The following is a 15072-nucleotide window of genomic DNA, read 5'->3' as shown; positions in this document are numbered from 1 at the left end:
GTTTGAAACACATAACAAGAATGGCACTTTTATCATGCCCTTCCTCCAAGAAGCTCAACCCAGTATACGTGGTCACTCACAACAGCCTTGAGAGTGGTTTAGACTGAGGCCTTTGCTAGACCTAAGGTTTATCCCGGCATCGTCCCGGAGTTGTCCCTGCCTGCTCCTGGGATCCCCTGTGTGCAGGGCCGGTGTGTCCATAAAGGCCACTAAGGCGGCCACCTTGAGCGCCAAGTTCGGCGCCCGTGGAAGTCGCCCTCCCGCAGCTTCCGGGTGCGCCGTTCGCCCTGCTCCCCAGCGTCCCTGGCTTGGCTTCAGCCGAAGCCAACCTGGGACACTGGGGGGTGGGGGCGCCAAACAGCGTACCCGGAAGCCACTGCCCCAGCCTCCAACCCCAGCATCGAACCCAGGATGCTGGGGCTGGAGCTGACCGGCCCGCGGGGGGGAGCAGCAGCAGTAGCAGGGGCAGCCGGGCAGCCGGGCGGAGGGCGGCCTTGGCGGCCCCTCAGCAGCAGCAGTGGCAGTGGCTCCTCACATCCCGGAGGTGGTGGTGGTGGTGGTGAGGGGGTCGGTGGGCCGGCCCGTTGTGGCGGCGGCCCCACCCTGCACCATCGCACCTCGCCTCGGCCTGGCTCTTGCCCGTGACGCACTCCGGCCCGGCCCCCCAATCCCAGCATCCTGGCTTCAAAGCCAGGAGCGGGTGTCGGGAGACAGTGAGTGAGTGAGCGAGCGGGTGGGGTGGGGTGGGGGGGTGGGGCGGCTTCAGAACGCACCTGCCTAGGGCGCAATATAGTCTGGCGCTGGCCCTGCCTGTGTGTCATTTACATGAACAGGGATGACCCCGGGATGATATCGGGATAAACCTTAGGTCTAGCTAAGGCCTGAGAGAGTTAATGGCCCAGGGTCACTCATTGAGTGTCTCGTCTGAATGGAGATGTGAACCTGGCTCTCTCTGATTCAAGTCCAGAGTTCTGCCCACTACACCACATTGGCTGTACTGATCTGGAGGCCTTCTTGTGCAAAAAGAAATGGATGCAAAAAATAAATGCAAAGAAATCTCACATCTCTCTTCAAGTGACAAGAGCAGTCCTCTGTCACACTGTTTTGTACTCTGGTGTCCCCGCCCCCCAACAGAGTACAAAAGGCCGTTTCTCAGGGCCACAAAAGTTCTCCACGCTGACAGCACGTATTGCCCCATGGAGTGAGACCAGCTTGACATGCTTTAAACAATGCTTATATACCTTTCCTTACATGTCCTAGTGGATGCATAAAGCATCACGGTCAGAGCAATAAATTACCTTCCTCAAGAGAAAGTCATTCCAACCTGGGCCAGAACACTTCCCAGCTCAAGAGTGGGACAAAACAGCTTCACCCTTATCGTATCTTCATACAGCTGGCTAAAACTGCTTCAACGTCAAAGCCACGGGTTCCCGGCCTGTGTGAAAGGCCTGCCTAATTAACTACAAAGCTGCCGGTTAAGATAAATTACACAGGTCTACTACCAGCATATAGGAACTTTGTGAAGTTTGATTTTTTTCTGCTAACCAACTCACTACACTGGCCTCACCATTATTTGATATAAGTTGCCCCTCTAGAATTAGAAAGTGTGTGACTTGAGTTTAACCTGGCTACTGACAACAGCTTATGACCCTGTTGATGCCACGGCCATTGCAGTAATGGTTGCATCAGTCTGTGCTCCAGATCCTGCAGCCCAGTTGCACACTGGTACATGGTGTAAAGTCTAACCCTACTGCCCCTGTTTTGGGAGAAGGTGTTTCAACTAGTAATCAATCAGAATCAGATTCAGACCTAGAGGAGGAGGCGCCAGACACCAGCCAGCCTGTACCAGTGGGGGAGGAAGCTCTCATGGGCGATTCCCCAGCTGGGAGTCAGCCCTCTCCAGATCTTATCTCCTCAAGGACAAATCCTACACACTGAGTGGAAAGTGAGGTTTCTTCCGGAGGAGAGCACCTTGACAAACTAGCTGATGCTAGGGTCCGCCGGAAGCTAAAACGCACAGAGCGGTAGCAAGGTGTGAGAAAGTTGATCCAACTAGGATTGTGCCAGAACCTGCCTCCACACCAGGCTCTCTGAAGTTACAGGCGTTTGGGAAGGGGCTTCCTGTTCTCCTTTGTCAGACAATTATGTCACTTAGTTTGCATAGTTTTGCCTAGGGGGAAGTTTCCAAGAGATTAGGCTCTCTTCAGGTAGAAGAGATTTTGCTGCTTAATAAAAGCTTTGTGGATTACCTAGCAGGCCTCGTCATTTGCCTCCCATCGAAAGCAGGGGCTTTCTGAGAAACACGACACATGGCTGATGTACAGATGTTCGCGCTCTTCTGCAGTTAAGCTGGGGCTTAGTTTTATTAACGGTTTCTTCACACGTTTCACTCACAGGGCCATTTCATTCCACCAAAGTCACCCTGAAAAGCAGATGGGAGCATTTTATATGTGGTGGTAAACTTGAACCTGTCATTCGGATCTCCAAGGTGGCCATGTGGACAGCTGCTGTTCAGATTTGTCCATCAGAATGCAGCTGTTTCAGTTTCTCAGCCAGTCTAAAATGACAGCTAAGGGGCACATAAATAATATTTCACGTTGGCAGTTTGGGCTACTATTAGACATGGAATATGTTATTGCATTGGAAGAGAAGATAATTAAAGATAAATATCTCCCATTTGGTTACAATATTGAAGCAAATGCCTGGACTTTGTTATGGCATTGTCTTAGCTGGCTAAGCACATTACTTTTCAATGACATTTTATTGCTTGCCGTTGACATATTTAGAATGAAGCTTACTATGCTCTGGACTTGCATTTATTTTATTTTATTCTGAATGGAACAGGCTGGAACATTCCTTACGAATTCAATGAATCTGATCTTAGAATCAGTATGCGGCAGATCCAAATGTTTCTGAATGAATATGAAGAAACCCCGTTCGAAGCTCTAACATATCTTACAGGTATGGACACAATGGCTGCATTCAGATATAACACTAAACTATAGTTTAACATTATGAGAATGAGACTAGACGCCCCCTGGGCTTACACACACTCCCCCTTTCCCTCTCTGGTATGGCTGTCACAAGGTCAGAAATTTACACTTCCATTTAAAATTAAATGCAGTTTAGTGTGTTGTCCAAACCCTAAACTCTAGATAATCTGAACTATGGTTAGTAAAAATAAGCCAGCTTTGTAACTATGGTTTGAATTGTCTTGTTTCACTATCCCTAGTTACGATTAACCATAGTTTGTCTGGGTTTGGATGACATGGCAAGCTGCAGTTAATCAAAAACAGCAGGGACAGCTCCCAAACTCCTCTACATGGCTGCACCAGAGGAGGAGGGAAGAGGAGGCACCGTACAAGTCATGGGGAGGTTAGGCTCATTCTTAATGTCTGAACTAGCCCAGTATGCTGTAGCATGGGGAATCTCAAATTTTGTCATAGGGAGCTGTGGCGTTACCCACAATTCTATCCCCTTAGGTATGTCTGGTTGAGTATGTCTAGAGAGTGCGGAATGTTGGACTGAGTGGGTGTGGCTGGTGATGCTGTGGAAAGGGGGAGGAGTCTATATAGGGGGGAGCTGAGTGGTCTGAGGGGTTCGGTTGGTGAGTGGGTTTGGAGGGTAGATGGGTTTAGCTGAGTGATTTCTTGTCAGGAGTTGTGTGAGGAGTGAGTGAAAATAAGATCATAGGGACTAAGGATTGTTATTATTAGATCGGTTACTACCAGAATTATTAAGAATACACAGGATTGGAATATAATTCAAAGGAACTAAGAACTATAAGCTACAATAAACGTTTTCTTTATTTTGCTACCATAAAACCACGTGTCAGTTTGGCTGTGTCTCCTGCTCTATTGGTTCTTGAATAAACACCTTACATTAAACCTTCAGCCTGCTATATTCACAGAGAAGCCCTTTCCAAATCTCCTTACCTTTTCCCTCTGCTATAAGGGAAAGGTTATACTTTTCTTTTTACCCCTTCCTCAGGTATTGAAGTGGTGGTGCTTAGCCTGAGGGAGGTGAATGCACGTCAAAGCCTTGTGTGTGAGGTGGTGGCATTGCAGGAGCCTTCCAAAGTGTGTGTGTGTGTGTGCATGTGTGTATATATGTGTGCAAAATCCAACATTTGTTCAAGCCTTTCCGACCACCACTGAGAGTGACAATTCACAGGGCAGTTTTTTCTTATCCCCTGCTGAGCAGCTGATGGAGGCGAGCAGGTCCAAAACATTGTTGCATCCTCCCCACCACTGCCAACACTTCCTTGAGCAGTGACAAGTCCTGGGGGCAATGCCACGCCCATTAGTTGCTTTGAATGAAAGCGCACCAGAGTCTTAAATTGCCTTACAGTGTAGTCCTGTCCATGTCTAAGAAGTAATTCCCACTACGATCCAGGGGACTTACTCCAGGTACTGCAGCCTTAGTGATAGCCAGTGGTAGCTCCCATTTCTGTAGGGCAGAGATTCTATTCTGGATTTTACTTACAACCAGCTAGAAGCCTAACAGAGCTATCTGAAGTGCTGGAGCCATTTTATAGTATAGCGTTCAGCACCTTGGATAGCTCCTTAGACTCCACTGATCTTGGAGCCACAAGCCACCCCGATAATGTTTATTTTACTTACAAACAGAGCATATACAGAGGCTAAGGGTTACGCCTAAAAAACAACAAATTCATTCGTCCGTATTAGCTCTGTAGAAATAGAATGATCTACTGTACTTCACCTTTCAGCCAATTCACATCTCTGTGTGTTTTCAGCCAATTCACATCTTCACCCTTTATGTGTACTGTTTTCTAGTACTGCCAAGTGATGTTTTCTGCATTCTCTCTGCAAACACCCTCTCAGCTGGAGGGCTGTCACCTATTCCCTGTTTTGATTGGTGTCTCATTTAAAAGCAAAGAAGAGATCTAATTATGAGGAGGCCTTCTCTTAACCATTAGCACCCACAGGTGAAACATAACCAGCAATTCCACCTAACAAATGAATAGCCAGTCTGTAGCTATACCTGCATGTTTTAAAGGTACCTTTGGAGAAGCAGGAGCCTTGCAAAAAATGTTTTTTTAAAAAAAAAATCAATAAAAAAAAAGATAATGACAATATCAGCACAACTCAGTATTTGACAATATCAGCGCAACTCAGAAGAGTTTAGACATGCAGTCTGTTGTATTAGACCAAATTTCCCCAGCCAATTTCCCTCAGTTTTATATTTATTTATTTATTTATTTATTTATTGTTGCATTTTCATAATGCCCAATAGCCGAAGCCCTCTGGGTGATTCAGATGTGTTCAACTACAACTCCCATCATTCTCCAATGAGAAATGCCTATGTCAAAGCCAGCGGATATCACCACATCTCGTGGCAGCAATAAAGGAATTAGGCAATTTAGCCCCCATAAAAAGATAAGGGCCCAGTTTGGACAAAATAAGAAACCACAATTTCCTGCTACATGAGCAATTTGTGGTGAACCTTGGGCCCCATACACTACCCCCTTCCCTGTCCTCATGTGTGTGCCAGAGAAAGAGATCAAAAGCTTCTGCTTTCAATTTAATGGCAGTTCTCTGTGACATCTGAACTTTGGGGAATATGTTTAGTTTGAACTGTTGGTTAAGAACAAGCCAGAATCAAACTGTGTTTTCAACCCTGTTTTGTTCTGAAACCATCGTTTAGACAAATCACAGTTTCCTGAATTCAGACATCACAGGGAACTGTGGTTAGTTTAAAACAAAAAAAAATGGAAGCTTCTGATCGCCTGTGTATAAGTGCACAAGAAGAGAGAGAGAGGAGTGTGTAAGCCAGGGATCTTCTGCATGAAAAGCAGCTCTCTATTACTGGGCTACAGCTTCTTCCCAAAACCATGATTACTCCCGACCTGGGCAAACGTGTTGTAGCCTCCGCATTTTACCCCTGTCAAGATACATCCAGGACTAGATCTAAATATATGAGAATCCAGGATGGGAGTCTAACTCTGACAAACAGCAGCAACCCAGGTGATGGTTTAATTTGGTTTTAGCAGGGTATATTTACTGTTTTATACTGTATGCTTTTATCTGTAAGCTGGCCTGAGATCTTATTGATATAGGGCGGGATATAAATGTTTTAAATAAATAAATAAGACCAAGTCCTACTGTGTGGTTAAAAATATCCCACCTGGTGGCTCCAATCGCCCATTGAGCCAGCAATACATTGTCTCTGATCACATAGTGAGCTGATCCTTTACCTTTCTTCTGTTTTAAAGAAATGACACCTATGTCTTTGGCATAAGAACATATGACCATGTTCATCCTGACATGCTGCTTACTTATATTCCTAGGGGAATGTAACTACGGCGGGAGAGTAACGGATGACAAGGACAGGCGCCTCCTCCTCTCGCTTCTTTCCATTGTGTATTGTAAAGATATAGAAGTACAAGAATGCTATAAACTCTCCCCTGGGGGGGAATATTATATACCACCCAATGGGACATACCAGGTAAGAGGGGGAAAGGGGAGAAATGGAAAAAATCATGGTCTGGGCCACTTTGGGGTCGAAAGAAGATTATACAAAAGCCCTACATGGCTTGGGACCACAATCCCTGATGGAACGCCTCTCCCGACATGAACCTACCCATGCACTGCGCTCAGCATCTAAGGTCCTCCTCCGAGTGCCTACTCTGAGGGAAGCTCGGAGGATGGCAACAAGGGAGAGGGCCTTCTCAGTGGTTGCCCCCCAACTGTGGAATGATCTTCCCGATGAGGCTCGCCTGGCGCTAACATTGTTATCTTTTCGGCGCCAGGTCAAGACTTTTCTCTTCTCCCAGGCATTTTAACAGCATTTAACGACGTTAAGTTTGTTTTTAATGGACCCCAGAATTGTTGTTTTTAAATGGATACTGTTGTTTTCATACTGTTTTTATGTTTTTTTAATTTTTGTATACTTTTAATGCTTACTATTTTTAATTGTTGTAAACTGCCCAGAGAGCTTCGGCTGTGGGGCGGTATATAAATGTAATAAAATAAATAAATAAATACTGAGAGTTTTCTGGCTGATTTGCAGTAAACAGGCAATAGTTAAAAATAGCAAGTGAAATTACAATTTATTTATTTTTTTAAAAGCAACCGTTCTGCCATGGCTGGCCTTGTGCTAATTGCTCACTTCGTAGTCCTGGTGTTCCTCACTTGTAAAATAAGAGTCTTGTCTCTTTACAGTCTTATATCGATTACTTGAGAAGTCTGCCAATTTCGACCCATCCCGAAGTATTTGGGCTCCATGACAATGCGGATATTACTAAAGATAACCAAGAGACCAACCTACTTTTTAACGGGGTCTTGTTGACTCTGCCTCGTCAAGCAGGGGGAGCAGGCAAATCGCCACAGGTAACAAAAGCTAAACGGGGGGTCACCTTTGGAAGTAACGCTAACCGGAGTCGACAGAAGGTTGGTAGGGAGATACCGAGAGATTTCTGGCTGATTTGCAGTAGGCAGGCAAGGGTTCCAAAATGTTAAACTTAGATCTGTTGTTATAGTTGTTTATAATTGTTTTTAGATATATGATTCTGTATGTTGTATGAGTTTGTGGTTTTAAATTTTGTATATTGTTTTTGATTGTTTTAATCTTATGTAAACTGTGCAGAGAGCTTTGGTTATGGGACAGTATAAAATGATGATGATGATGATGATGATGATGATGATGATGATGATAACTATTCAATGTTCTGATTTCAGGAAACTGTGGAGGAATTGGCACAAGATGTTCTCTCGAAGTTACCACCAGATTTCGACTTGGAAATGGTGATGGAAAAGTACCCAGTCCTTTATCAGGAGTCCATGAACACAGTTCTTAGACAAGAACTGATCCGGTTCAATAGGTAGGGGTCTGGGTTGAATTTGGGGTGGGGTGGGGTTGGCTGCTATTTCTGGCATGGGAAATATAACTGGTAACAATAGCATTATGCGGGTGTCAGTGCTGGGCCATTGGGTCAGAAGCCAGGTGCACATGAGACAGTTGTTGTTCAGGCAATGTCCAAGATTGACCCAATCAGGGGAGCTGGTGGACCTCTTGGGTGTGTGAGGTCACCCGTAGCCTGAGATCCTTCTGATGTGTAGTCTTAGTGGCTCATCACATGGGGCAGCGGCTCACTGCTCAGAGGGCTCCCAGAGCGTCCATAATATTATCAAGCTAATGTGGACCTAGACCACAGGGGAGAGGTTTTTCAGCAGTTATCATGCACTGCAGTAACACAAATCACCCAATAGTATTTATGCCCCAAGGTTTTTCCTTGGTAGGTTTCCCAGAACAATGCTTGCGTTCTACCACTTACAATCAGCGTGAGAAGATATGGCCTCTTTTGACACTGCCTTTTCATTTCCTTGTTCAGAATCACCATAACCAACAGCAGAAGCTCAAGACGTTTTCCATAGGGTTCATTCCCCACAGAAATCAGTGGTATTTTGAACCATTGTTCTCAATGGGTTTTGAGACTGGCAGAATCAGGGCTGGTGTTAGGAAATGGCATCATTGGATGCATGCTGAAGCTCATGTTCTTGACAGAGGGGACCAATTCCTCAAACCTACTTCTCCTACTTGCTGCCTGTTGGACTGCCCTTTCTGAGGAAGCAGTGAGAAGAGCAAGGAGAAGGTCCAGTCAACTCTGCCTGCGTTGTCTTCTCCTAGGAGGTGATGCAGATTGGGCCTCAGATGGGCAGCAACAGTGGTGGAGAGGAGGAGGAGGAGGAGGAGGAGGACGCTCAGGGAAGGGGCCCATCTCTCACAATGCCCCCCCCCAAACATGGAACCAGCAGTTGAGCAGAACCGAGACCAACAACCCCTAATAACAAAGCTTTTCAAGGCTCTTTCCTTTCCCCTCTAGGCTTACCGAAGTTGTACGGAGCAGCCTTATCAACCTACGCAAGGCCATCAAAGGCCTGGTGTTGATGTCTTCAGAGCTTGAGGACGTTTTCAACAGCATGCTGGTGGGTAAAGTGCCAGCTATGTGGGCAAGCAAATCCTACCCATCGCTGAAGCCTCTAGGGAGTTACGTGTCTGACCTACTCACACGGCTGGCCTTCTTCCAGGTACGCTCAAAGCTCTGAATGACCGCTTCCTGCACTTTCACGTAAATATTAAAAAAACATGGGAGACAAGATAGGGTCGAACATGAACCCACCCACCCCCGGCATCACTTTCTGGACCCAGCCCAACGGAACGGATCAGAACCACTGCAACTCAGCACCCCCAAGGCCCAGCCCTGCCAAGCGGTTCAAAGGGCCTTTCTATCCATCCACTGTTCCTTTATCTCCCTCTTTTATGGCAGTCTGTAAACAAGCAAAGGCCATTTAGCTTTGTCATGCTTTTGTGAGTTTGCCTTTATTGTCTAATTTGCCCTTACTGCTGCTCTATTTTGTGGATATTTTGTACTTTTAGTATTATATTTTTGGTCCGGTTGTTTTTAAACGCCACTTTTTGGAGTGGGATAGAAAATCCAAATATATAAACGTTAAATGACAATGGCAGAATCAATGCCCCAGACTAAATTACATGCAAACCAAGATACGCATGTCAAATTTATCCTGGCTGTGGTTTTTAAATTGGTCTAGTGTTAAGTATAGTTAAGTCCATTCTGTTGCATTTTTACGTAGTCACAATACTGACATCAAATAGCTATATATTATTTTTAAATAATAAAATCCTTGCCTGGGTTTTTTCATCCTCAAGCCTTATGTACCTAACAATTCTTTTGATAATACTGATATTTTATGCCAGGCTAATTATAGCATCAGGTTCTTATGCTAATATTTATACATTTGGATAGAAAGCTTTATAGATTGACATTTGAAGCAGATGATTTGAGATTCCGCCATCTCGGGTCCTTGGCCTTTACAACTTTACAGTGAAATATGTGGGTGTTGTTGTTTTTTTCTTTTAATCCCATGTAATAAATATATTTGTCTATCAATTCATATTAAATCCAGGAGTGGATCAAGCACGGGCCGCCAAATGTGTTTTGGATATCCGGTTTCTACTTTACACAGTCTTTCTTGACGGGTGTGTCGCAGAACTATGCCAGAAAATATACCATCCCGATTGATCATATTGGATTTGAATTTGAGGTAAAGTATGTGGAATAATTTAATTCCAGGCGTCAAAGTTTTTGTGTAATGTGGATGCTGGGTATTGTAGGCACTGTACAGAAAACCATTTCCCCTCCCCCACAGGGCATATAATGTAAATAAGACGTCACAGGACAGAGGTGGAGGAAGAATGCAACATTGGCTAGCAAGAGTAGAGGGTGAGGCTTGGGATGGTTAAGGTGGCAGCCAAAAAGTGATAGATAGCTTTATCTATCAGGGATAGCTTGACCACGGTGGTACAGGCATTGGTAACCTCAAGATTGGATTACTGCAACGCGCTCTATGTGGGGCTGCCCTTGAAGCTGCTCCGGAAGCTGGAGCTAGTGCAGAATGCTGCAGCTCGGCTGTTGTCTGGAGCTGCCCCTTTCCAGCATGTAACTCCTCTGCTGAGGGAACTGTACTGGCTGCCTATTCGCTACCGGCCAGGTTGAAGGTTCTTGTACTTGTGTACAAAGCCCTAAACAACTTGGGACCAGGATACCTGAGAGAGCGCCTTCTCCCTTACCAACCTGCCCTGTCACTGAGGTCATCCGAGGGCCTGCTCCTAGTGGTTCCACCTAGATCCATCCTCCGATTGGAATCCACCAGGGGAAGAGCCTTCAGCGTGTTGGCGCCCCTCCTGTGGAACTCCCTGCCTCTGGAGGTCAGACAGGCTCCAACCTTGTACTCCTTTCGGCGCCTCCTGAAAACATCTTTATTCCAAGAAGCCTTTCTTTAACATGCAGCCTTGGATTTCTGATTTTTGCTTCTTTTTAAATTTTGTTTTAACTGTTTTATTCTGTTTTTATTTTCATTTTACCTTGTACACCGCTCTGAAATTTTTCAATGGGGAGCGGTATCTAAATATTCTAAACAAACAAACAAATAAATAAATAAAAGTGCAGGAAAGGAAAGCCTCTGGTGGCCGAGGAAGTTTTGAGGAACGATCTGATGTGGAGAGGAAGGGTAATTGGTGGATAGAGGCTGTTCTAAATTCAAAGACTAGGGTAGGAGACAAGAGCAGAGTTGAGTTAGCTGTTGCAGAGGTGCTTAGAAGGACCTAAGAGGAAAGTAAAGGGTGATGAGACAGAGGCCATCAACTCGTGGGAGTATGTGGGGAGAGACCTAAATGAAAGAGCTCAGTGGTAGAGCGTATGTTTTTCATGCAAAAAGGTCCCAGATTCAATCCGTGGCTTCTCCAATTAAAAGGATCTAATTGCACGAGATTGGTAGGAACCTCCTTCTCCCTGAGACCTTGGGGAGCAACTACTAGTCAGAGAAAACTGTACTGGACTAGAAGGATGAATAATACGACCTGGTATAAGGCGGCTTCCTGCATTAGTATAAAAATGTCAATGTATTACTGCAGCGATAGGACAGAGGAATTATTTTTAGCAGCACTTGACTGGAGCAGACAGTAAGAGGAAAATGGAGTAGTCTAGACAAGAGGTGAGCGGGGCGTTTCCTTCTGATAAATTCTGAAAGTTTGTCTTCCCTCCACAATCCTCAGCCAACCCATTTCTAAAGATCGCATTTATGCTGGCCGAGATTGGGATGTTTGCATGAACTGGATACCAGCAAACAAAAAGGCTTCTCTGCTGTAAGACTTGGTTGTTGTTGAAGAGAAGACTTTTCTTTTCTTTCCCCCAAAACATAGATTTCTGAGGCTGCAGTCTCTAGAGCCCGTTCAGAGCTTTCAAAAGCCAGAAACAGTAGAAGCCATTTTTCTATTTAATTGATCCCTTAGTGTTGGGAGATAATAGTCAGTCGAATATTAAATAATTGATGGCATGTATTAATGGGAACCAAAACAAAACAGAAACCACACCCCAGAAATGCAGGGATCTTGCGTAGTCCTCTCACAAAACAAGCCTTCAGGGAACTGTACAGAAATGGGTTTGAAATAATAAGTCCGGAGGGCATTATATAATGAGCAGATGGAGACACCAGGTGCAACCTGGGACCTAGCTTTTGGAAGTCTCTGTAGATAAATTTCTCTTTATTCTTTATGTTTAAGATGCTTGTCATGAGTTAGGTAGGAGGACAAAAGAAAGAAACCCTGATGGGCAGTCCCCGTGGAAACTCTGGGCATTTCTGGACAGTTTTGATCCTGTGGGGATTGGAGGGAACGTTTCACCACTTCCAGTTCCACTCTTACCGTTTTAGCCTGCGCTCGTCCCTGCTCGTCTCTATGGCCAACAGGAACAGTACAGATTTCTAGCCTTGCGTGCCAGCAGTGACACACAAAATGAGTGTGGGGGTGGGCATTTAGCAAAAATGCACTTGGTTTTCCCCACCACCACCACCACCACCACCAGGGCATTTCTGATGCGAGGAAGTGGCTGTAGCCCAGCGGCAAAGTGAATTATTTGCATGCAGAAGGTCCCAGGTTGAAATATTTGCATCTCGGATGAAAAGGCATTTAGTGGCAGGGCTGGAAAAGACATAGGGATAGAAAAAGGTGAGGGTGAGATCAGGAGTCAGATGGATGGATGGACAGACAGACAGACAGACAGACAGACAGACAGACAGACAGACGTACTGGTCCATCAAAGCTAATGCGACTCAGGAAAACATGCAAAGGGATTGGCCTGGAAGAGCAATTTATCAGTTGCTGGGGAACATGGGTGGGAGGGTGCTGTGGCACCATGTCTTGCTTTGCTGGTTCCTGGTCAACAGCTGGTTGGCCAGTGTGTGAACATGAGCATGCTGGACTAGATGGACATTGATCTAACACTTGGTCTGATCCAGCAGGGCTCTGCTTATGTTCTTAGGTCAGGGGTGTAGACCCTCAAGGCCGAGAGGTTATCTCTGGCCTTTCTGGGGTTCCAGTCCAGCTCTCGAAGGTTGCCCAAGTGGCCGTGCTCTCTTCCCATCGCTTTTGCCCAACCACTGATTGTTTGGTAGTTTCCTCATTTTGTGCAGCGTTCTCCCCATTCTAAGAGGTTATAATGCCTCTCCTTAATTATTGCTAATAAGAGCTTTAAACTAAAGCTCTTAGTGCCAGTGGTATTTCTGGTCTCAGTCCCACCTGTTACTGGAATAGCCTCCAAGAGCTTCTACCAAATGGGATTCTCCCCTCGGGATGAAAGAGGTTCAAGACCCCTTTTATAAGTAGTGATGAGCCAAAACGGTGTGCAGCAAAATGGGGAGGCTTGTGTGTGCATGCACTATTTGTGTGGGGGAGGTTGGACAATCTTGGGGCAAAATAGGGAGGCTCCTTGGCTATGGCAAGGAGTACTCTTCCACCTTTTCCTGTCCCCTTCCATCTAGAAGTCCCTTGGGAACAAAGCTACATCATCACAAAGCATTGTCCCAGATGACTACTGGAGAAAAGCACTCTTGGCTACTGCTGGCAGCAGTGGCATTTGACAAAAAGAGGGAGGCAAATGGGGCATAATACCCTCCCCTTCACATCCCCTAATTTGTGGTGAATGCCTGTCCTGTTGAACTTTCAGCTGAGGACTATTTCTAAGTGCAACGTACCTGACTTGTGGGCCTTTCAAAACAAGGGTTCCCCACCTCCACTCATAGAGAGTGCATAACACTTCCTCATTTATTCCCCGGGATCCAGACCGTGTTCTGTCATACCACCACTACTTCTTATCTCCGCAATTCAGGTGACGAGACAAGAGCACAGTATGGAGCGAAAGCCTGAAGACGGTGCCTACGTGAAAGGGCTGTTTTTGGAAGGGGCCCGGTGGGACAGGGAAATCATGCAAATCGGCGACTCTTTCCCCAAAATCCTGTACGATGCCCTGCCTATCATTTGGCTGAAACCCGGAGAGAGCGCCAAGTTTCTCCACGAAAAGATCTACTTGTGTCCCGTCTACAAAACCAGCGCCCGGAGAGGCACCTTATCTACTACGGGCCACTCCACCAATTACGTCCTCTCCATTGAGCTCCCGTCTCACCTTCCTGAGAAGCACTGGATAAATCGGGGCGTAGCAGCCCTTTGCCAACTAGACGACTGAATTTTTAAACGCCAAGAACCAGTACTTTCCAATTAAAAGATTTACTCTCTGGAACTGGCACCGTTTATTATTTAAAACCACAGCCTTCAGACTTATCAAACCATTTGCTTCCTCTATTGTTTTTCAGCTGTTTGGCTTGAGAGATGGAGAAGTGTGCCTTTCCTTTTCTCTGTTCTAACGCACATGCTCACAGTGACCCATTCACTCTCAGGGTGACTCAGGAGGGTGTTCCCAGACAGAGGAAGCGAAAGGGACCACTGCCAGATCCTCTCTCGTTGAACTCGGAGAGGATGTTGCAGAGCTCAGCAAGGTGCAGAAAAGGGCTCCCCGAATGATCCAAAGCCTGGAGCAACTCCCCCGAGGAGGAAAGGTAACAGCGTCAGGGGTGGGTGGGGCTTTTTAGCTTTGAAAAATGTTATGCATAGTGTTCAGGAAGTGAACTGGGAGAGATTTTTCTCTCTCATGGGGCAAATCTGTCAATTTAGTTACTTTGTTTTTCCAGTCCTAAATTCAATTCATCTGAACATTGAGGTTTTTTTAGAAAAAAAGTTTGCATGGAATTTGTACACATTTTTGTATGCGTTTCTCCAAATACATACATTTTTGTAGGTGATTTTGCCTAATATACGCATTTTCTTCACAAATACTTCATTTCCCCCACTCATTTCTTTTAAAAAAGCACCCATGGAAGTGCTCTTAAAAAATAGAAGCAAAACTGGAGAGTCACAACATCAGCTAAAGAACTCACAGTAAGGAATGACTAGTGCACAATAAATGCCTCGCGTAGAAAAGCTCCAAGAGAACAAGAAGAGAAGCAAGGAGAAGGAGCAATTATTTCCACCCGCAGTGTCCTCAGTCTCTTTCTGGAAGGTTTACATTGATTGGGCCCACGGGGAGAGAGGCAAGCAGTGAAAAGGGCCCCCCTCTGAAAGCACCTTGCTTGCAGGTCCCCCCAAACCTGGGACTGGCACTGAAAGATTAGAAGCTCTGCCTTTACTTCTAGATAAACCTCG

At 45.6% G+C, this 15072-nt stretch overlaps 1 protein-coding gene across 1 annotated transcript in view; it reads left to right on the top strand.

Moving 5' to 3' along the window:
• Positions 1-14099, top strand: part of DNAH3 (dynein axonemal heavy chain 3) — a 94559-nt gene extending 80460 nt beyond the window's left edge. Inside the window, exons 55-61 of the mRNA XM_063143478.1 lie at positions 2845-2961; positions 6311-6468; positions 7185-7352; positions 7701-7843; positions 8846-9050; positions 9948-10085; positions 13706-14099. Of these exons, the coding sequence (XP_062999548.1) occupies positions 2845-2961; positions 6311-6468; positions 7185-7352; positions 7701-7843; positions 8846-9050; positions 9948-10085; positions 13706-14059 (1283 nt within the window). The 3' untranslated portion in view covers positions 14060-14099. The remainder of the gene's footprint in view (positions 1-2844; positions 2962-6310; positions 6469-7184; positions 7353-7700; positions 7844-8845; positions 9051-9947; positions 10086-13705) is intronic.
• The last annotated feature ends 973 nt before the right edge of the window (positions 14100-15072 follow it).

Source organism: Elgaria multicarinata, chromosome 17 (genome assembly GCF_023053635.1).
Source record: "Elgaria multicarinata webbii isolate HBS135686 ecotype San Diego chromosome 17, rElgMul1.1.pri, whole genome shotgun sequence".
Lineage (NCBI taxonomy): Eukaryota > Metazoa > Chordata > Lepidosauria > Squamata > Anguidae > Elgaria > Elgaria multicarinata.
This window is presented reverse-complemented; position numbering and strand designations above follow the sequence as displayed.